This window comes from Dermacentor silvarum, chromosome 6 (assembly GCF_013339745.2).
Source record: "Dermacentor silvarum isolate Dsil-2018 chromosome 6, BIME_Dsil_1.4, whole genome shotgun sequence".
NCBI lineage: Eukaryota > Metazoa > Arthropoda > Arachnida > Ixodida > Ixodidae > Dermacentor > Dermacentor silvarum.
This window is the reverse complement of record NC_051159.1, coordinates 161,492,550-161,515,102: the sequence shown is the minus strand read 5'-3', so window position 1 is coordinate 161,515,102 and position 22,553 is coordinate 161,492,550. Positions and strand designations below refer to the sequence as shown.

Here is a 22,553-nt window from a genome sequence, read left to right as displayed (position 1 = left end):
AGGAATGATCTCCCGATATATTTTTTCTCAAATTTATTTTAGCTCATACCTTTGAAGTGACATGATTCTTGCCCTGTCCTTGCAGAAGATCGCGCTATTTCACTTGGTACTAACAAACCGTAGCCTCGTCTGAAACCACGAAGAAGAAGAGAACAAAGTTCAGGGTCGGCGCGCGTGCCGTCGGTGGGCAAATTTCGCGAGTATCCGCGGATAAAGGCTCTTTCGACCAGCGGGAGGTGTGAGTACTGATTCCTTTCGCACTCGTTTCAATGCAGTTTTAAATGTAGGATTCCACAGCTCATTTGCAAGGAAAAGCGTGCCCTCCTGCAGCATGTATTGCAATGATTTGGAGAGAAAGAGCCAGCATGCAGATATATGAGCTTTACTGTCAGGTTTCGCCGGTATGCACGCACACCTATGTTTTCAGTGAGCGCTAAAGCCGCCCAGAAGCGCTTATCGTGCGGATTCGACAATTTCTTTCTGCTGTTTGTAAACAGCGTTGCTAATTTCTTTGCAGTACATTTGCTAACATGACACCTCCGGTGCTAGCTAAACCAGATGCATTAACTATGCGAGCCTGCGTGCCTTATGTGACAATTGACCTGAACTGTTTAATCTGAGTGGACATTGGCGCTATGAACCGATGTAAAACTATGCTGTCCGACACCTTGAGGATTGTATCAAGGACCTAAATCGGCGGTATTGACAGTAGTGAATTGCAGGCTGTATTATTCCCCAAGTTAACAGTTAATCACGTTACACTTTTTGAGTGACGTATAGTTTGCCTACCTGATAAGTCTATAGAGCGTATGTCATGCCGCAGGGGCATGTCCGTCGGAGGAGGAAACCACGTGAGGAGCTAGGGCACGCCATGGGACACTGAAATAAGACGGCAGTTTAGCAAACAGCGGAAGACGGTCGGTGCGTTCCCGCTTCATCAGCCTGTGACCGGTGAGTGCCACGAACTGGGTGTGAAAACAGCAGATTCGATTGATTGATTGATTGATTGATTGATTGATTGATTGATTGATTGATTGATTGAGTGAGTGAGTGAGTGAGTGAGTGAGTGAGTGAGTGAGTGAGTGAGTGAGTGAGTGAGTGAGTGAATGCAAACTTGCGGTATTTAGAATCTTGACTTTGGCTTGCTTATCGCACCCCATTAAGTCAGCACGCAGACGCGGCCCCATAATTTGTCAGAAATAAGCACGAGATACACTTCACGTTGTTGCAGCTCAACTCCTTCTTTCTGTTATACTAAATATACTTCATCTCCCGCTAAAGGGAACCATGTGTGGGTGCGAAGCAGCGGGGAGATGGTTTCGCAGCAGCGGCCCGAGCGCTCATCGCGGCGCTGCACAGGAGAGAGAATGAGGCGCGCACGCGCTCCGTCATTTTCATACCGCGGAACTACCGTGGCGCCCCCAGCGGAGTATGCAGCTGTCGCACCACCTGTCGTGCGCGCCGCTCCGGATACCTAGAGGAGAGAAAGGGGGGAGCGTAGGAGAGGAGAGAGAGGGGGGAGGGAACGCTCATGCGCTGTGGGGGTGTGGCACGCGGGCGCCGCTCCGTAGAGGATTCCTAGATGAGAGAAAGGGGGAGCGTAGGAGAGGAGCGAGGGGGAGGGGACGCGCATGCGCTGTGGGGGTGTGGGACGCCGCGGGAGGGACGGACAGAGCCGCCGGCAAGAAATGCTTCGCATTTAAAAACCGGCAACAAATGCGGGAGAACAATATGTGCTATAAAAGAAACAGACACTATCTTTAATAAGCAGTACAAAACGGACGAGCTCAATTTCTCGACCTTTCGACACAATATGTCATCTCCACGCATTGACATCTAGCTACCCGATTCCTTCGTGTGCCGACCTGCACGCAGCAAGCATGTCCACGGCCACGGACAATGGCTCTGCTGCCGGCAGCAGCTCGAGCAAGGCTACAGGAGGCTTGTACCGACTCGGTGGCTCCGAGGGCTCGTCGGCAGCGGCGTCGGGTGGCAGTGCGAACGCCCCGACACCATTCTCGCGGATGAGCGTGTCCGTGGCGGTGATCGTGTGCATGGCTGGCCTCATCATCCTCTGGCTCCTGGTCATGGGTGGCTCCAAGAAGCCTACCGACGCGCCGCCGATGCCCTCGCCACCTCCGGCTCTTGTGCGCAAGCCTTTTATGCCGCACATGCCTGACAGGAAAGAACCGGCATTCCCTACGCCTCCTGCTAGGCCGCCTCGGGTGCGTTCTTGTTCTGATGCGTACGGCTGTGACGGCAAAAGTGGGGGTGGGGAGACGGAATGCAGAAGCGGAAGTTCAATACACGGAGAAACCTCATTAAAGTGGATAAAAATATCTCATGCATCAAAACAACCGGTATAGTGGAGCATATCGGAGAAGTAATTTATGACAAGTTCGTTATTTTGTCATCGCCACGTCACTCTGCAAGCACACTGTTTGCAAGGATAGCCAGTTTTGTCGTCATCGTTTCACTACAGCCAGGTTGTAAAGGTGAGCTAACTATGGCATGCATGTGGTAAAAAAGAGAAATACTCAACACAGAATCAATACAAATATATGTCAGTAAAGGCAAGGTTAAGCTGGAAGCCGTAAGTTTTTGCCGAAGAACCCTTCCTTGATCTCAACTGCCTGAGTAAAACGCGATGGATGCCTCAAGTCATTGGCGAGGGATTGCAATCATGTATACATCGGTGAAACTGGAAATCTTGAAAAGTACCTTAAGGAACAATGCTACTAATGCTGCTAAAGAATAGTGTCTTCGAGTCCTATCGCTGAACATTCTTCGTTGACAGTACATGATATTGTTTGGGCAGAGGTATACGTAATTGGTTGCTGAAAGAAATCTAACTTCGTGTCATCATCTCCACTCATTAATAATTCTAACAATTGATGCCACGACGAACCGCATTAACGTCAGCTTTCTTTCTGTTTATGCTCGCGTCCTGCGCCACCTATTCACGCGTACGTATGCACCTCCTATTTTAAGGATTTTTCTATAGTGCGAACAAAAATTACAATACGTTTCGGCTGCTGTTCGGAAGCCAAAACGTATTGCATTTCTTGCTGTTTGGGGTCGGCGTTCAATTTATTACTATACTATAGATCACCTTTGGTGTTGACTCGGCGGAAGGACTCGATTTCCTCACATTACATTCGTATAGCAAAGATTTCACTGTTTCTGCTGCTTCAACTTTATGGGTGTTAGCGAAGCATAGCCAGCATGGTCTTGCTTGTACACTGAAGTGATAGTCTATTTGCTATCACATTTAGTGCTCTTGCATTTCCACCAGTACACGTCACTCACCATTGTCATTGACAGCTCGCGAGAGAGGGCGTCGGGCTCCTTTCTGACCGTTTATTTCCCTGCAGAGCCCAAAGAAGTAAAAGATGAAAGCAGCAGAGGACGACGTCTTTCAACAATCCAACTTTTGATTTACAAACAGATTTTAACATTCCGAAGCATCTTCTATCAAGGACGCCTCAGTAGACGTTCTCGATTAACTCCGACTGCCTGAGGTTCTTCACCGTGCACCAAAATACCATTACAGGACCTGTCGCACTCCGTTCCCCATCAGAACCAACAGCAATGTCACGTTGCAAAAAAAAAAAAAAGAAACAGTTCTCCTCATAATACATAAGACAAAGACTGACCAAACATTGAGCTCAGTCAGTTCTTGGGAGATAAACCACCAGGGAAGTGCTAACGATTCCTTTTTCACCGCGGCATAATAAGGTGCGCTCATTCAGGGAGGCAACTAGAGAGTCTGCGATAGAAGACTTCCCTGTGAACATCCTTAGCAAGCAAGTACTCCGATCTAAACATAATCGTAGTGGCTGGGGATCGAGCTCGCGACGTCCCGCTCAGTGGTAGAGCCGCTGGACCACAGCAGTCAAGCTTTGCGAATGCGACCTCACGTATCGAACACGCTGCTTCTCGCCTCTCTCTCTCTCTCTCTCGCAGCCAGTGATGCCGCCAGCCGAGAAGCCCATTCCGCCTTCCCTGGTGCGGCCCCCGAATCCGGCGGCACGCTTGCCTATCAGCCCCAGGACGAGCGACGAGCACACGGTCCCAGCCGTTCTTCCCGGAAGCCCGGCTGCTGCCACGCAGGGTCCTGACTCGTTCGCCGAGCGCGCCTATTCGCCCGACGATGACTACCTGCCTCCTCCGCGTTCCGACTTTCCCGAGAAACTGCCGCTCTACGTAGTTCCCCTTCACTACGACATTATGATCAAGGTCTGTCAAACGCTCGCTCTTCGGCGGTTCCTCGCGTACATCGTTCCTTCATAGCGCCTCTGTTGCCCCGTCGCTAGCGCAGTGGTAGTAGTACACATGTCCCTGCGCGTTGCGCCTATCTTGCACTCCTCGCGTTTTGGCGACCGTCCTTGCCTCCTCACCTATCGCATGTATGGGGTGACCATTTCTAAGTTTTGCCAATTTTTTTTTTTGTCTGTTGCAGATAACACAAATGTAGTACTTGAGCTGGATTATTCAGAGAGGCGGACATTACTTGCACGAGAAATCGAAACACATATTCAACTAAGTGATGAAAGGTCACTACTTACCTTTTTAATGATTTACTTTATGGCACATATTGCAATTAACAAATTGTAGTAGGTGAGTTTGCAAGCGTTTGCAAAACATATCCCCTCGAAATGAATTCCCAGAATGACACAAAGTTTGGAGATATGCGCAATCAAACTCGCCGTGAGCATACACTGTTGTTCCGCTTACTTTTTTAACAAAACGCTCTTTAATGCATTGACGCACAAAAGTAACTGGTACACTCATGTTTTTCGCCCAACACCTTGGGAAATAATATCTCGAAACTGGTGTAATCCTGGAAATTTATTTAGAGGGGATACGTCTTGCAAACTCACCGGCTACAATTCGTTAATATTAAGGTGTGACGTAGAATAATTAGGAAATGAATTAGTCATTTCTTTAAGCTATTTGAATATGTGTTTCGATTTCTCGTGCCAGCAATGTCCGCCTCTTCGAATAATCCAGCTCAAGAACAAGAAATGTGCTATCTACCACAGGCGATTCTTAAAAATTCCGTAATGCTTAAAATTATTACCTCGTATATAAGCACCGAGAAACGTCGTAGATGCATACTGGTTTGGGCTGGTTAGTTAATGACTTGATACTTGATAATACTTGATTTACTAATACTGACTTGAAATACTTGATTTGAGTCCGAATACGTTGACTACCCGACTGGAGCAAAGGTATGAAAAAACGACCATAAAGGTTGGTTCTCTATGGCGTCTGCGGACACCTATGCATAGCGGTTCCATTGTACGTAGGGGAGGGTGGAGTAAACCACTACGTGGGACAAAGTGCGACGTTTCCTCGTTTTGTGCCATCTATCTTTTGATCATAGAAAAATTAGCGTAGCTTGCACTATAGTGGCGCAAGGCTAAAGAAACAGCGGAGTTGATCGGCACCTAGCTGGTCCTGGCCTTACGCGTTATGCTTTTTCGAAATTTCTTGATTATTGATTGATAATCGATTAGCTATTTATTTGCTATCGATTGGCTATCGCAAGGTATTGGCCACGTATTTGGGCTAGGCTAAGCACTAGCAAGTCATCCCTAGCATTTTCCGGAATTTATTGATTATTAATCTATTATCGATTAGCTATTGATTGGCTATCGATTGGCTATCGCAAGGTGAAGCAAGGCGCAGCTGTGCGCAGTGATGTAATCGCTACGCAAGTTTTTGCGAACGCTACGCGGGGAAACGAAAAGCTTAAACAGCTCCGCTGTTAAAATAATTTGTGTCACATTTAGCCGAAAGGTTTCTCAGCATGTCAGCGATTTCTCCCGTTCAGCGTCAACCGCTGAGCGAGAGAAATCCACGAGTTTTGGCGCCTCTAGGAAAGGTGCTATAACTCGCGTGATGAGTTATTCTGAGCCGAGCAACAGGACCACCAGGGCGAGTTTACTGTTGTACTGATACTCACCAGTAGCTGGGCTGAAGTCGTGTATAACTTAAGGAGTCCTACTGTCTTTTCACTAAAAAAAAAGTGTGTTTTTCTTTAAGGAGCGGGGCAAAACGCGACAGTGTGGTGTTTAGGAAGCGGGAACCGAGTACACGTAAAATGCTTGCTTTGTAAGCTGATAACATTATCTTTTTTTTTTTTTGCCAGGAATGGTCAGACAACAAAAAAAAAAAAAAACGCCGATGGCTTGAGGAGGATACGAGCAAAGCTAGAGCGAAGGCGTTCCAATCTTGGTGCAGGCCATAACCTAATGAGAGGCCAGGTGCGAAGAGGCACGCTGCTGTGACATTCCATATGTTAGTACCACCGGCGACGAAAGCCTGCCATGGAGTACTTACAACATTTGCTGAGTTCGTCTAGTCCTGAAGATTGCTCTACCTAGGCCATATAAGTCTAAATTGGAACAGAGCACCATGCTGAAATCTTCGCCACATAAGAAAAAGTTAAGTTGAAAAAAGGCTTACAAAGCTAGCACTACCACTGCTTCAAAAAGAGAAGCAAAGAAGCTAACAGGAAGAAAACGTGCGCACTAGCGAAAAACAAAATTTCAGGGCCTGCACGTCAGCATGCAGATGCGTCTGTTAACGTATTCTCCGGCGACAGCACAACTAACCTGTTGAATGACTCGCTGCAGCCTAGCGGGCGATGCACAAGATAAGTCTGAAGCCAGCTGTAAACATCTAGTGTGGCTCTGTCCAGCACTCACCACAGCGCGATCTACGTACGTATATACGAATATACAAAGGCAGCCGCTCGCCTCCCGGCCATCCACATTTCAAGAGTGGACGTGGCCCGTTGAGACGAAATTCAATGCAAGAAAATCCTAGATAGACTCTTTGCGTACCTTGGTGAGACGGGCTTCGTGGCCCAAATTTAAGGTGCCAGGACTGCTCCTGTCTCGTCAACCCCTGCTGGCAATAGTCAAGAGGGGAGGAGAATGTGCTGTAATAAATACACTCGAACAACAAATGTAGAAGGAGGCAACGCACGCTAAAAGGGACTGGCAGTGTTTTGCCAGCAATGGTATACCTGGACGAGGACGCCCTCTATCTCTGTATTGATGCAGTGCCTGCCGCGTGGCCAATGGGCTTATGAATACTGTGCAGGGCCTTACAGGGCCGCTTTCATTTGTCTATACTGCACTGACTAAGTATCTGTTGCTTTTGGGAAGAACATGACAATTTCTCCCTCGGTTTCTCGCATTTTGCCCCAAGGATTGAGGTAAAGTCCGATGTTTGTGACGTTTTTGTTTTCTGAAAGGTTCTAATTGTTTTTTTTTTTCATTTACATAGGGACGCCTTATTTGCTGACCGCAATCGATCATATGGCTGGTCACACAATCACACACATGTGTGTTAAAGCACGTAGAAAATAGAAAATAGTGCTAATTTGCATATTTTTGTATTGTTTTGCCTCACCTTACCCTATACTCTCAAAATGCGACCTTGCAGCCGACATTGCCGCTTCTTTCGGTCGGTGACGCCGGGAAGTTACTGCTCCAAAATAACTATTAACTTAAAATGTCATTAAGGGCTCTCTTGGCGCGCAAAAATCTGTTATATTTGTTGCATCTTTATCATTTCAGCTGTAGCATTCTGGCTATTTATCTGTGGCCGACACTGCGTCCCATGAAAACATAATTTACTCCAACTCTCTCGGGCAGAAGTGGTTATGTTAGGTGTGTAACGGCTTCGCATTAGTGACCGTGCGCATCTGTCACCTACGCTTTCAGTACTGTTTGTACCCTCTTTCTCTAATGCGTGTTCATAACGTTAGCGTCTGTTATCTTCTTCATCATTGCGACACTGCAGGACCCGCCTATATATATATATATATATATATATATATATATATAGATTGTAATGAAGAAGAGTGACCTGTGCCTCAGCAGCATCGCCACCGGCATGAGCTCGTGGTTGCTGTCCTTGGCCGAACGCTTGTGACTGCTACCCGTTCGCCGGCATCCGTTGCTATTAAACCTCATAGCAACCATACAAATAAGGGCGGAATTTCCCAAGGGCCCAAATAATGGCTAAACACTCTTTCTCTGTAACCGAGTAATTAGCCTCGGCTTTTGTCAGAGTTCGGCTCGCGTAGGCGACGACATATTCATCGAACCCCGCCTTCCGTTGCGCGAGTACGGCACCGAGTCCTACGCCGCTGGCATCGGTGTGGACCTCGGTGGGGGCGGCAGGGTCGAAGTGGCGGAGGATAGGTGGCGAGGTTAGCAGGCGGCGTAATTTCGTGAAGGCGTCATCGCAGGCGGGTGACCAAGCTGAAAGTTCGTTGTTGCCGCTTAGAAGGTCTGTCAGGGGTGCAATTATGGATGCGAAATTTCGAATGAAACGTCGGAAATACGAGCATAAACCAACGAAACTTCGAAGCTCCTTTAACTTCTTCGGTTTTGGAAAGTCAGCGACGGCGCGGAGCTTGGCTGGGTCCGGAAGAATGCCGTCTCGCGAGACAACATGGCCAAGAATGGTGAGCTTTCGGGCACCAAAACGACATTTTTTTAAGTTGAGTTGAAGTCCCGCGTCAGTGAGACATTTCAGAACGTGCTCGAGACGACTGAGATGTGCATGGAAATCAGCGGAAAAGACAACGACGTCGTCCAGGTAGCAGAGACATGTGTTCCATTTGAGGCCGCGCAAAATATTGTCCATCATCCTCTCAAAAGTGGCTGGAGCGTTACACAGGCCGAAAGGCATCACGGTAAATTCATATAATCCGTCAGGCGTCACAAATGCTGTTTTATGCTGATCAGATGGTGCCATAGGGACTTGCCAGTATCCGGAACGTAAATCCAGCGAAGAAAAGAACTCCGCTCCCTGCAAACAGTCGAGGGCGTCGTCGATGCGCGGTAACGGGTAAACGTCCTTGCGCGTTATCTTGTTCAGGCGTCGGTAGTCGACGCAGAACCGAATAGAGCCATCCTTTTTCTTAACAAGAACGACCGGTGACGCCCAGGGACTGTTCGAAGGCTGTACAACCCCGCGCTTGAGCATGTCATCAACCTGGTCATCAATTACACGGCGCTCCGAGGCGGATACCCGATAAGGGCGTTGCCGTAGAGGTGCATGACTGCCGGTATCTATCTGGTGAAAAACGGTTGATGTGCGACCCAAACCGGAAGCAGGGCTGTCAAAAGAGGCGCGGAACTTCTGAAGCAGAGCGAGCAGCTGGCTTCTTTGTGAAGATGACGTTTCATCGTCGATGGAGCGGTTGAAAGCGTCGCGCAGGGACTGATCAACCGCAGGGTCACAAGAAAGGGCGCTAAGGTCTGTAGGAGTAGAAGCCGCAGGAGCGTCAAAGATGCAAAAGGTGTCGACCGGCTGAACAAGGCCTAGGCATTCGCCATGAAATAAAGGTAAAGGGCACGCCGTGGGATTGTCGACGAGCATCTTCGTGGCGCCACTGCGAAGAGTAAGGAGAGCAAAGGGCAGCGGAGAGCATTTGCGGCGAAGGAACACTTTAGAGGGCGTAAAGAGAACAGTGCCCTCAGAAATAGCGGCGCACGACACAGGGACAAGCAGGGAAGAGCACGGAGGAACGGCATTGTCTTCGGACACAAAAAGTTTATCACTAGAAGGGTGGTCGTCGATTGCCTCAAACTCGTGAAGCGCAGAAAGTTCAAGTTCGGCGTGGCAACAGTCAATAACGGCGTTATTATTTGCAAGGAAGTCCCAACCTAATATAATGTCATGGGAACACGAGGGCAGGACGACGAATTCGACGGTATACAGAACTCCTTGAATGAAGACTCGAGCAGTACATGCAGCGAGAGGCGTAATGTTTTCAGCGGTTGCGGTTCGAAGGGAGAGGTCGGATAAAGGCGTCAGAACTTTTTTTAGTATGCGACAGAGTTTGGCGGAAATTACAGATACTGCGGCTCCTGTATCGACAAGTGCCAGGACGGCGACTCCGTCGACATACACTTCAATTACGTTGGCTGGAGAGGGACGAGGACTTGAGCATTTCGACGTAGACGCAGTTCGTGCCTCGGGAACTGCGGCCTTCAGTTTTCCTGCTCGGTGGGTCCGGCACGGCGACGCATCGGAGAAAGCGAGCGACGACGTGGAGATGGTGAGCGGCGGGTAGGCGCGGGTGAGCGATCAGGACAAAATGAAGAGGTAGGAAGGCTGGAAGGCGACGATGAAAATTGAGCGGGGAACGGTGGCGCTCGCCAGATGTTCGGGAAAGGAAGCATGCGACGACGGCAATGGCGCGCCACATGACCAGCACCACCACAAGCAAAACATATTGGACGGTCATCGAAGGTGCGCCATTGTTGGGGGTAAGCTCCGACTCGTGGCTGAGAAGTCGGAAAATGCTGTCGATCAGGTAACGGCATAGGATGCGGCGAAAAGGTCGGTGGTCGATGCATAGCGGGCGGCGAGAGCGTTTGTGGGCGAGGTCGGGCAACTGCTTCTGCGTACGTGAGAGGTGCATTGACTGGCGTCGGATCACGTGCTGGAGGAATGGCTTGCGAAACTTGCTCCTGGATGAAGTCGCGGATCGTAGGTGCCAAAGCGGGTGGTGGTTCCGGGACGCAAGACATCAAAGATAGCTGGCGAGCAACCTCTGCGCGAACGAATTCCTGAATCTTCAGAAACAGGGCAGCATGGTCGTCGCTGACACCAAGGCTGGACACAGAGTCGGCGGGCGCAGGGGGACGTCTGGTGTGAAGCCGTTGCCTGCGCAACTCGTCGTAACTCTGACACAATTCGATCACTTCAACGACAGTGCGAGGACTCTTCGATAATAACATTTGGAATGCGTCGTCCTCAATACCCTTCATTATATGTTTGATCTTCTCCTCCTCCGACATCGACGCGTTCACCCGTTTGCAAAGGTCAAGAATGTCCTCAATGTAGCTCGTGAAATTCTCTCCGCTCTCTTGGGATCGTGTGCGCAAACGGTGTTCTGCACGGAGCTTTCGTACTGCTGGCCGACCGAAAACTTGGGTAAACATGGTCTTGAAGACCAACCACGTAGTGAGGTCGCCTTCATGGTTGAGAAACCATAGTTTCGCAACGTCCGAGAGATAGAATGCTACGGTTCTCAACTTGGTAGCATCGTCCCAATGGTTATTGGCACTCACTCGCTCGTATGAGGAGATCCAATCTTCAACGTCTTTTTCATCTGTGCCGGAGAAGATAGGGGGATCTCGCAGATGCAAGGCGCCGGCACAAACCAGGGTGGGCGGCGCCGGCGGAGGGGTTGGAGGAGTGCCGCTTGCGTCCTCGGGCATGATGGGGGGTAGAGTGCGACTCCGCAGTTCCAGGGTGGTCGAAACCCAGCAGACTCCACCACTTGCTATGAGGTTTAATAGCAACGGATGCCGGCGAACGGGTAGCAGTCACAAGCGTTCGGCCAAGGACAGCAACCACGAGCTCATGCCGGTGGCGATGCTGCTGAGGCACAGGTCACTCTTCTTCATTACAATATATATATATATATATATATATATATATATATATATATATATATATATATCACTGCAGGACCCGCCTATATATATATGTATATATATATATATGTATATATATATATATAGCGATCATTTAGTGACCGTGCTACAATAAGCAATGGAAAGTAGTACTTTCTGTTGTGGTGCCTCTTTGGCTGCATCAAAAAACTTTTCCCTTTCTTTCTGCTCTCGGTCCTGTCAAGATTGTGATGGATGCGAACCGAGACCAAAGCTTCATGTTCGGCGACACCTACTATCTGGGCAAGACGATCGTGCTGCTGCGATGCGTCAAGCCTACGCAGACGGTGTACCTGCATGCGACCGGCTTCACCATCAAGGAGCAGCAGACGACGCTCGTCCGGGAGGCTGACAAGACGTTCGTCGGCATCGGCAAGATGGCCATCAACGATGACCTCGAGATGCTTAAGATCGAGACGGACTCGCCACTGGAGCTCAACGAATCGTACACACTGTCCATTGAGTTTGCCGGCGCCATCCGGAACGTACCACGTGGCATCTACAAGTCTTACTTCGTCAGCGACAACGAACGCATGTGAGTGGCCGTAAAACGGTTGGGAAAGACTAGGGTTACTTTCCTTTTGATTTATTTGTTAAAACAACGGAACACACATGACAGAAAGGAGAAGACATACTCAGTTGCAAAGCTGAACTTGGCTGTACAAGGTGCCTCGGTTGATGTACCAATTGCCCATTGTACGTTTTCTACTTCCACTCACCTGGTAGAATCTTGCAAACTGTTGGGATGGTTTACTTCAGCGTAAAAACCTCTGGAATTTTCTAGACATCTGCACGTATACTTGCGTCATACGAAACCATTAAGCTAACGTGTGTTCTTACGCTAAGCTAATGTGACGGCAATAGAATATATCAGAAGGAAAGGCTAACGCTTAAAATAGATCAAAGGGCCCGATGAACAAAACATGCAACTCGGTAATGTAACGCGGAAGTAGTTGGTCATCTATATAGCCCGAGCTATGAAGCGTGATAAGCAGTTATTCAAGTGAACTCTCAACTGTTGAATTCTTTTTTTTTTTTTTTTGTCCTTGAGAGTCATATCTTAGTGGAGAGAATATTCTTGGCTGAGAAAAGCTTCCGAAGTTACAACAGTAAGCAATTTCGGACGTTAAACTTCTGTTTAAAATGCGAGAATTTTTTTCCCGTATTTTAGAGCAAAGTTTCGTTTTGAAAGCAGCAAGTCGACAAGGCAGTGATCGCTCTGACAGTGTGCAGGCGTAAAATCGACATGCAAGTACAAAGAAAATCCAGATTTCATCAGCTCAATTGCTCTCTTTATATTAGCCACATCGCCTAAACTTATACATTCCTAATTTCATCCCACTGAGGTTGCAGTTATAAGAGCAAAAATTTTGCTAATGTTATTGCGGCAGCAATTATGCAGCCACTCGAGACGCGTTCGCACTGTCCGCGTGACGGCGCAAACGACTGTACCTGGAACCATAATTAGGTATGTGGGATTACATACTTAAACATGGTTTCAAGTCCAGGAGCGTGGAACAATGTTCATGATAACAGGTACAGGTATAGGCAACACTGTTTCAGATAGCTGTGGCTATATTACTAGAATGTATCCTCACTTATTTATTATATGTATTTAAATAGTATACGATTCAAAAATATGGAACGTCATTCCGTATATTTTGTGGTATGTAGAACACCATTCTAATCAGGTAAGTTGAAAATATTTGCAAAAGGTTCCCAGTTAAAGCTGATACCTAAGTTGGTAACCTTTGTCGCGACACTTAGTTGTGCTGGTGCGTCGGCCACAATACACGGAAATATTGATAATTCAGTTGACGACAGTGCGCTGTCAGCGACTGCATTTTTCATCTACCAATAGAGGGCCTAGTGATTTAGCGTGCGTACGATGTACTGTCAAATTCCCATAATGACCACGTGACTGGAATGCCGCAAAATCACTTCGACAAAGGCCAAGTAAGCGGATGCATCCCGAACGTTGCTAGTCAAACAATTTGCAAATGATGGCGATAATTATGTCGTTCATTTCGTTTTTATTTTATCGAATCAACTTTTTCATCTGTCAGCTTCATCGACATAGCACTCACGGGAAAAAATGCGTTATACTGCGAATCGGGAGAACAAGTGATTACAGAAAAGAAAGAGACAGTAGAGGTGGCGACAGATATACCACTCAACCTACGTCTTCTTTTTTTCTTCATGCTGTCCCATTTCGCAAAAGTATGCGTTCTTCACAGATCCCCGCAAGTACTTCGCGCAGGTGCTAAAAAAGTGACGTATCTGTTTTTCTTTCGGCACAGCGCGGTTGTGTCGACGCAGTTTTTGCCAACTTACGCTCGCTGGGTGTTCCCGTGCTTCGACGAACCCTCCCTGAGGACCACCTTCGACCTGGTGGTGGTGCGGCCCAGCCACTACCGCAGCTTCTCAAACATGCCGCTCTCGAAGAGCGAGGAGAGGTAACCGTGGACAGGTGCATGCCGACCTCTGCACCAGTTCTTGTCGGCAATATTGTCTTTTTAGTGCGTAGCGTTTGCCTTATTTCCTTTTTTCGTTTCCAATGTCCAGCTTCCAATTCTGGGCCTTTGAATCGCCAAAGCAAAGCATGAGGACCCGTATTTATAAAAAAAAACTTGCTCTATATATAATACTTCTCAAGAGTATCTGCCAGCTAAACGGACATTAATAGTGAGAGTGGCCGGCTAATAGCAAAGTGCAGTTAAAAACGAAGTGCTTTGTGAATTCTGCTCCAGGGCCCGAATCCACATAGGTCTTGTTTCGAAAGAACACTTTTCATTAAGTGTCTATCTTCTCCTATCTTCGCTATCAGAATTTGCCAGTGTACTTTAGCCTGTTTTAACGTACTTTAGCGGACTTCGTACTTTAAAGTTCGAAGTACTTTAAATTACGGGCCCATCTAGTTTTCTTGTTACAACGCACCAGTGCTTGTCTTTGCACTAGTTCGTGTTCCTTGACCTCTCGTCCTTGTCTGCGTTGCGCATTTTATTCGTCCTAATGATTAGCCTGTTTCATTCGCTGATACGTTCGCCACCACGATTGGTCGGTTGTATTTTTTACGTTAGATCAGTTCGTAACATCTAGTATCAGCCAATAGGGACAGTGAAGATATCACTGTTCAAGGCGGCTGACAGGTAACAAACATCTCTTAAGAGTTAGAAGGTTTGTGAATTCTGGTGCAAATGCCAGTATCCGGATGAATAAGTGTAATTAAATAGTGGTAGTGAACATATCATTTCCGAAGGCGATCGACTAATGACAAACAATTCTTTCGAATCAGAAGCTTGGTTAATTATCTCACAGAGAACGAATCTACAAAAGTTTTAATTCGCGAGAGTTTTTTCCATGACCTGCCGGGACTTCGCTAATAATATGTTCGCTATACCGAGTTGACGCAGTCTGTTCTTGCGAACAAATAAGCGGACGACTTGCTGTGCAAATACGTGCCTGGGCTCATATTTACGGAAATGCTCTTACGCCATAATTGTTTGTTAAAATATATGCTAACCAATCGTTATGTGGAACGTACTATTTGCAAAGGCAACCGATAAATGGCAAACAACACTTTGACAGGACGACCGCCAGATCGTTGCATTTGCCATCTTGTACACAGGACTGCGGAAAAAAGCTGCTTGTTGGCAGCTTGACGAGGCGTGAAAGCCCTTAACTCATTCCTTGGCAGCGGCATAATGTCAAACATACATAGATACAAGCATAAGCCAACAAGAAAAATAGTCAAAATTGACAAATGAGAAAAGTGATGAAAAAAAAAAAAAGCTGCCAGCCCTTCCACTGGGGTGGAGATGGAAGACCAGCGAAGCTGTACTATGGTAGGAATTATGTATTTCCAATTATGACTTTTAAGATGGGATGGTGTAATTGGTACCCGGCGTGGTTGCTCAGTGGCTATGGTGTTGGGCTGCTGAGCACGAGGTCGCGGGATCGAATGCCGGCCACGGCGGCCGCATTTCGATGAGGGCGAAAGGCGAAAACACCCGTGTACTTAGATTTAGGTGCACGTTAAAGAACCCCAGGTGGTCCAAGTTTCCGGAGTCCCCTGCGTGCCTCATAATGAGATCGTGGTTATAAACACGTCACCAACGCCGCGCGCGTTCGGTGCGAACGCGGGCAACACGCCGCCGCCGTCGACAACAGTTGTGCGCGTTGTTTGTGTGACCGCGCACAACCGCTGTAAACAGCGCTGCATGTAGGCTCTATATCAGTGGGAGAGCGGGCACGCACACGCACAGTGTAGGGTGTCCTCGATGCCCTCCTCACCCACCGCTCCCCTTCCTGGGAAGTCGCGTTTGCTCTCCGCCGTGTGTTCGCTCCCCGTGAAAGCGTGCGTCCCTCGCCCTCGCGCGCTTTCACTCGCACATAAGTCGCGTTTGCTCTCCGCCTGGTGTTCGCTCCCCGTGAAAGCGCGCGTCACTCGCCCTCGCGCGCTTTCACTCGCACACAAGTCACGTTTGCTCTCCGCCGTGTGCTCGCTCCCCGTGAAAGCGCGCGTCCCTCGCCCTCGCGCGCTTTCACTCGCACATAAGTCGCGTTTGCTCTCCGCCGCGTGTTCGCTCCCGTGAAAGCGCGCGTCCCTCGCCCTCGCGCGCTCTCACTCGCACATAAGTCGCGTTTGCTCTCCGCTGTGTGTTCGCTCCCCGTGAAAGCGCGCGTCCCTCGCCCTCGCACGCTTTCACTCGCACATAAGTCGCGTTTGCTCTCCGCCGTGTGTTCGCTCCCGTGAAAGCGCGCGTCCCTCGCCCTCGCGCGCTTTCACTCGCACATACAGCATACAGCCAATGAGTTTTTTTCTATTGCCGGACGCGACCATCGAAGAGTGAACCCTTAACAGCTTTGCTGCAAAAAGAAAGAAACACATGTAAAACGTTTTAAATAAATGCACTCAAGTCAGCACAACATCAAGTCGGTGTCTCCATTGTACGAATGGTACTAATTGTACAATGAAATATGTCCATATTCATTAATTCATAATTATTTTAGAGAGAAGAGAACGGGGGCCTGAGGATTCTTCTCCTAATTTAGCTTGAGGCGTAGGGACAATCCAACGCTGTCCGCGTCTTGTTGGGTAGTGCGACACCCTTTTTTGCTAGTGGGTTAGTTTCCACAAATGCGGTATGTCTTGCTTTATTTCAAGCTCAAGCTTTAGGCTTAACCGATAACTGTATAAGTTATGTATATCGATTACACGCGATCTGCGGAAGAGATTCACAGTTGGTGAGCCGCATGGTGCATTATATACGTGCCGGATATATTTTTTTCTTAATTAGACGAATTCGCTGGATATCAGAAAACGTGGGAGTTAAGCCATATCAGTTCGCAATTGTTAATTGGTTTCCTAGATCTCTTGGTATCGTTCCCACAGCGAATGTTCGCGGGGTCCAGTCATACCGAAGCCCCCACCTACTTTTAAGCACTTCAACACATTTATGCAATAGTACACTTTTACATATTGTCACTTCAAAGCAACTCTTGCAAAACCTACCTTGTGATGCACTACATTCTTAACATTTACTGCGAAGCTAATGAAAGCTGTAGCTACCTTCGTAAATTTCTTAATCAAGCACGGTTGTTTAAGGGGAACAAGATAAGAGAGAACTGACTTTTAATTGCTCCACACCTTTTTTAATCATAAATCGAGAACAAAGAAGAGATAATCTTTCTGGTTCCTTTTACTTGAATGAGTTCGCAGACACAAATGAACATGACTGGCTCTAGAAAAGATAGGCTCACGAATCCTCCAGGATCGAGACTCTGGTTCCAGTCGACTATCTGGTGGCGTTACAACCTTGTTGTGATTCACGAGATAAGTTTGCGTTGATATAAAGTCCAAGCCCCCCACTCCCCCCCCCCCCTACTTTTTTCTTGCTCATCTTAAAGCCTCACAAGATGCTTTAGGAGCGCCTGCGCGTTCATTCCAAGTTAGTAATGCGTCAAATAAGTAACCTTAACGAAAGTACATGGACAGCACACACGCTAATAAATAAAGCTCATAATTTTACAAGTACCAGAGAACATAATTAAAAGCGGCCTGCCGGTTGCAGTAATAGTCACTGTGCGTTGCATTTCTCTCGACACTCTCTCTCTCTCAGTTGTTGCGCTGCCCGGCTGTTTTGCTGAAGGGCAATTACAAGGCCCAATTTTATTCAAACAAAATAATACACCAAAGCCAAATATGTTTAGGAAATACTTTTCTTTAACCACACTTCTTTTTTTTTCTTCCCGCACTTTTGTGCTACCCACTGCGGCAGTTGTTTTGGCATTGTTTTGCTGCGCTCGCAGTCGCGCGTTCAATCTCGACATGGCGGCCACATTTCGATGGGGGCGAAATGCAAAAAGACGCTCATGTACTTTGATTTAGGTGCACGTTAGAAAACCCCAGGTGGTCAAAATTTATCCGTACTCTCCCGTACTGCGTGCTTCATAATCAGATCGTGATTTTGATACGCAACACAAAAAAAATTCATTAAATTTTAATTCACTTCGGTGCGTTATGCTACCGCTAGGTCATGAACTTCGACCAAATTGCCCAAATCGCTATGCTGACCTTCTTATATCGGTCTCTGGCATTATCTTTTCTGCTGTTTTGCTTTTCTCTACTTTTGTTTGTTAAGTACATGCTTTTATTTTTCTCCAGGTCCCGAGATTTCGTGGCCGACTACTTCGATAGGACGCCCCCAATGGCAACTCACAGCCTGGGTTTTGTTATCGGGCCATACGTAACAGCCGGAAATGGCATGGTCAGTGCGAAATATTTTTGTACTTTTGATAGGCGTAAAGGGCCAACAATGTGCTGCTTGCGGTAATCTTATTTTTAATTCGAAGCTATAAAATGATGGCGCCACCGTATGTTGGCGAGGCCCACAGCAGTGTTTCACATCTGTAAGGCTCGATCGATGTTTATGCATAGTAAATCGTGCAATATGTTTGAAACAATATGGGAAATTAAACTTCATTTGTGCAGTTTTGATGCAGTGAAATAGAAATATATGACTACTGCCTGCCATTGTGACTATTGTTGGTATGTATGGCTACACATACTTTATTCCGCACTAGCAGTTTCGGTAAAGCTAAATCACTATTCAAAGATGCCTTCCGTTCACAGCTTTCAGCCTAACAAACTTATTAGAAATGTCGAAGAGGGAGAAAACGTGAGCTTAGGCAGAAATTGTCGGCAGTTTTCTTGCCAGAAGTTTCCATGAGGCGAAGACCATGAAATGAAAGGCTTACTGTCATGGAGTGCTCTGATATAAGGCGACAACTATACGGAGCGTATTTGTGGCGTCTGGTCACTCGGCGTCGGCGCGATCATTTTGGGCAGTATAATAACCGAATTATCATGGCTAAAATGCGTATCACAGAGTATCTCCTTTCGTCGGCAGCCATATCGGACACTTCTCAACCACACTTACGGCGTGTTCGTCGAGCAGAAGCCAAGCGACGCCTTGTGACAGGTTCCATTATCCGAATATGCAGAAGAAGAAAAACGATCGAGTTTAAGTAGTTCCATAACAGATATACTCCACCCACCCGCTCCCTACACCTGTTATTTTTAATAAACGTTTTGATATATATATAAGAGGTGTGAGAAAATGTTGTGCTTCAAACAGGACGATGTTTTTTCTCCCTTTAAGGAGCAAAATATTTATTTTGCCAGATCGGTCTATTACTTTTTAAAATGTCTTAAATAGAAAGGTTTGGAAAAAAAATTTACAATTGTAATTGTGCGCTCTCCAGGAATAAAACATATCCAAGTTCAGCGAAAACTAAATGAACACCACTAGCCTCTTACAGTGCAGCACATTCTAACTTTATAAATAAGCACTCTGAAGCATTGTGCAGCAGAATAGCATATCGTTTAACGGCGCTCAACGAGCTGCTTTGTGCTATGTGAGCGCTCTGTCGAGTATATGTAGTTTATTTAGTTTTATGTCGAGTTTTATTGTGTATTTAAAAATTTCGACTTCACGCTTGACGATTTGCAATTTTTGTCAACTTTGGTAGCATGCCTAAAGGACTGAATCCAATTCCTTTCTACCTACTACACGTATGACTTTATCGTTTAAACTCGAACGTTTTTCTTGGACTTAGCGCACCGCATTCTTCGTGTACTTGTAAAATTAACTGAATGTTACTTCGCGAGCGAAGCTTTTTTCTTAACAGCGCATGCGTACTATGTGGCACCGAGGGTAATGACGTAACGGTTCTCATCGTGTTGTGACGCACGACCCTACTTTCCGCAGATCAAAGTACACGGCACGACTCAGCAGGTGCGCAACTCGGACTATGCGCTCCAGGTTGCGCCCAAGATCCTCCAGTACTGTCAGGACACCTTCGGTCTCAACTATCCCATCCCTAAGCTCGGTATGCACGTGCATTCGGTGGACGTACTCGTATGTGGTCTCACTTGATATGAAAAATTCGCAGCTACGCGTCTGCACATTCGGTACCTGATGTTCTCTCGACGTGCAATGCAAACTTGTATTTTAGCGAGAGGGACCTGTGATACGGAAAGCGAATGGGCCAGATAAATTAGTCTTCGCCTGTTAGCAAACATAGCTAGCTTCGTTGGAGCACTTCATTTGCCTTTCGCAACAGCCTAAAGCGTGCTCCCTCCCTGTCTTTGCGTCCATACATCCTTCCTCCTTCCTAAAGCGGTCATAAAAGAGGTAAAAATTGTCATCCACTTAAGACTAGCACGAAGCAACAAAGGAATTGCTAGAGGGTTTCTCAGAAAGCTTTGCTGTAGAAGGACAACTCCTTCCTGGCCAGCAATCGAATCCGCGACCAACGCTTTTCTGGAGTGGTTGTTCTACCATCTCAGCTAACTAGGAGTTAATTTGAGCTAACCTGCATGAGTTTCCTCTGTATTTTCGTGCTGTTCTCAAATCGTGTGGCAATTTGCCATAAGTTAGTCTGATTTGTCACCAAGTTCCTGATTTACCATAAAGCGGTAGGACAGAAACAACTTCGGGTTGTGTAAAATTCGAGAAAGACGAAGGGGGTCACACTGAGGAGGAGACTTGAATGGGCGAGCAAGAACAGCTTTAGCCCGGAAGCAACGTTTCAACAAGTAGAACTGACAGGGCTCTGGCAAAGGAAGGCAAGTCTCTTTGCTCTATATGTTTGGTCCAGGCTGAGGCTTCCCTTGTTCGCTCAGAGTTGATAATTTCCGACTGTGTAGCAATCGTACGCGTTGAGTAAGCGTTGTCAAAGTCACTCATGTTGTCCTCGGACAGCTCATCATTCGTGGAACATCGTTTCACCCCGGGAAAGGCATGGCGGAGCCATAACTAACATTAAAACATTGTGAGAGAAAAAAAAAACAGCACTCAATAAGGTAAACGCAGAAATGCACAAAAACACACCGCAATGTTTGTTTCTATTTCTAGCCTGTGCATATCTGCACACCATCACGCCACTTTATTCACCGTTATGCATGCAGCTGGATTGCCACACATCGACACTAAATAAGTCATTCCACTGAGCGTATACAACGCTTTGGGGAACCTCGCCTAGTCGTAATTATAGAGTAGACGCGACTGGCCACAGCGCTGGTAAAGATTAGTTTGGTTGGGCCTGCTCTGCAGCGTATACGACCATCAGTAATGGGTAGCAAAGTCTAATGCGAGTGCTTGGCGTCGGATATACTATTGTCATACCTTAGGGGAGGAGGGGACGTGGAAACACGTTTCGTGTGAATTCACTTGCAGACTTGGTGTCCACCCCTATTCTGCCTGCGCCGGCCATGGACCAGTGGGGTCTGGTCACTTTCCAGGACATCTTTCTCACGTTCCGCAGCGACGACACGCCTTTCCAGATGAAGGTCGATTCGCTCCGGGTTATCGCCAACAAGATCGCGCAGCAGGTAATGAGCCCTTATCCACAAAGCACATCGCAAGAGTGTCCGTATAAGAACAGGCGCCGGCTAATCGCCGCAGAGAGCATTTTATTACAAAAGGCAGCTGGCAACTGGTGAACAGTCATTTCAAACTAAGAGCGTTGTGAATTGAGCCCCAGGGGCCGTATTTTCTAACGTTTCCATGGCGTTTTCATTTCTTTTCGCCCTTCGTCATGCTGCGGAGGCGCTGCCGTTATCGCTGGCATCGGCCATTCCGGAGTGCCACGCGATATTGAAAAAAAAAAAATTAAATGGGAGGTTACAAAACACCGGCTCAGGGCACGTTCTTAAAAAAAAAAAGTTCCTACGCTACAGAGTGATTCACAAAAAAGGGCAATTCGGCGAATTGTGACAGCGTACATGCTATTATTAGCAAATGCGAACTACCACTGGGGAACAGTTTGTATGAATGGAAGGCTTTGTGAAATCGGAACCTCATTTTTCATGTTTCCACGAAGGAGGGCTGCCCTGATCGTTTTTTTTTTTTCGGCCTCTTTCTCCCATTCCCAATATCATGTGTGCTTTGTGCCAAACAAAGCCCGTAAGCATGAAGTGCTGCACGTTTATCAAGCGGTATTTTATATTTTAAGTTCCGGCCTTTGTCTTTGACAGTGGATGGGCAACCTGGTCAACATGGCCTGGTGGGACGACATGTGGCTCAAGGAGGGCATCTCTCGCTACATCACTTACACTGCGGCTAACAGGGCTGACCCTCAGACTGAAGTGGTACGGCAGCAGGTCTACACGGCGTTGCCCATACATTCTCCAATGGCTGTTGTCTCTCGAAAAAGAGGAAGCATGTGTGTTACCGTTATAATAAGAGCCCCGTGTTGATGTAGCACTCGTTACGACTTCTTGTGGGATACTGCTACACTAAAGTGTGATCGAATCGTTATTGTGTTGCATAAATAATAATAATAATAATAATAATAATAATAATAATAATAATAATAATAATAATAATAATAATAATAATAATAATAATAATATTTATTACATCCATTCACATCCTAGTTACAGATCCAGCCCGCATAAGCAACATTGCTTGTGTGCAGGCTGGGCAGTGGGCAGGTAGTACTAATACGTGTATACTAAACGGATTACAAAGCACAAAAAATAATGTT

General features: G+C 47.1%; 1 protein-coding gene across 2 annotated transcripts in view; it reads left to right on the top strand.

Annotated features, from left to right (window-relative positions):
• The first annotated feature begins 147 nt into the window (after window positions 1–147).
• Window positions 148–22,553, top strand: part of LOC119456996 (endoplasmic reticulum aminopeptidase 1-like) — a 30,071-nt gene continuing 7,665 nt past the window's right edge. Inside the window, exons 1-10 of one of the 2 annotated variants that reach the window (XM_037718816.2) lie at window positions 148–238; window positions 824–951; window positions 1,876–2,225; window positions 3,967–4,239; window positions 11,684–12,033; window positions 13,799–13,954; window positions 18,166–18,268; window positions 19,772–19,892; window positions 21,242–21,396; window positions 22,042–22,155. In XM_037718816.2, the coding sequence (XP_037574744.1) occupies window positions 1,881–2,225; window positions 3,967–4,239; window positions 11,684–12,033; window positions 13,799–13,954; window positions 18,166–18,268; window positions 19,772–19,892; window positions 21,242–21,396; window positions 22,042–22,155 (1,617 nt within the window). In that variant the 5' untranslated portion in view covers window positions 148–238; window positions 824–951; window positions 1,876–1,880. Of the gene's footprint in view, window positions 239–823; window positions 952–1,840; window positions 2,226–3,966; window positions 4,240–11,683; window positions 12,034–13,798; window positions 13,955–18,165; window positions 18,269–19,771; window positions 19,893–21,241; window positions 21,397–22,041; window positions 22,156–22,553 lie in introns of both variants that reach the window. The other variant, XM_049669721.1, reaches the window with a different exon arrangement.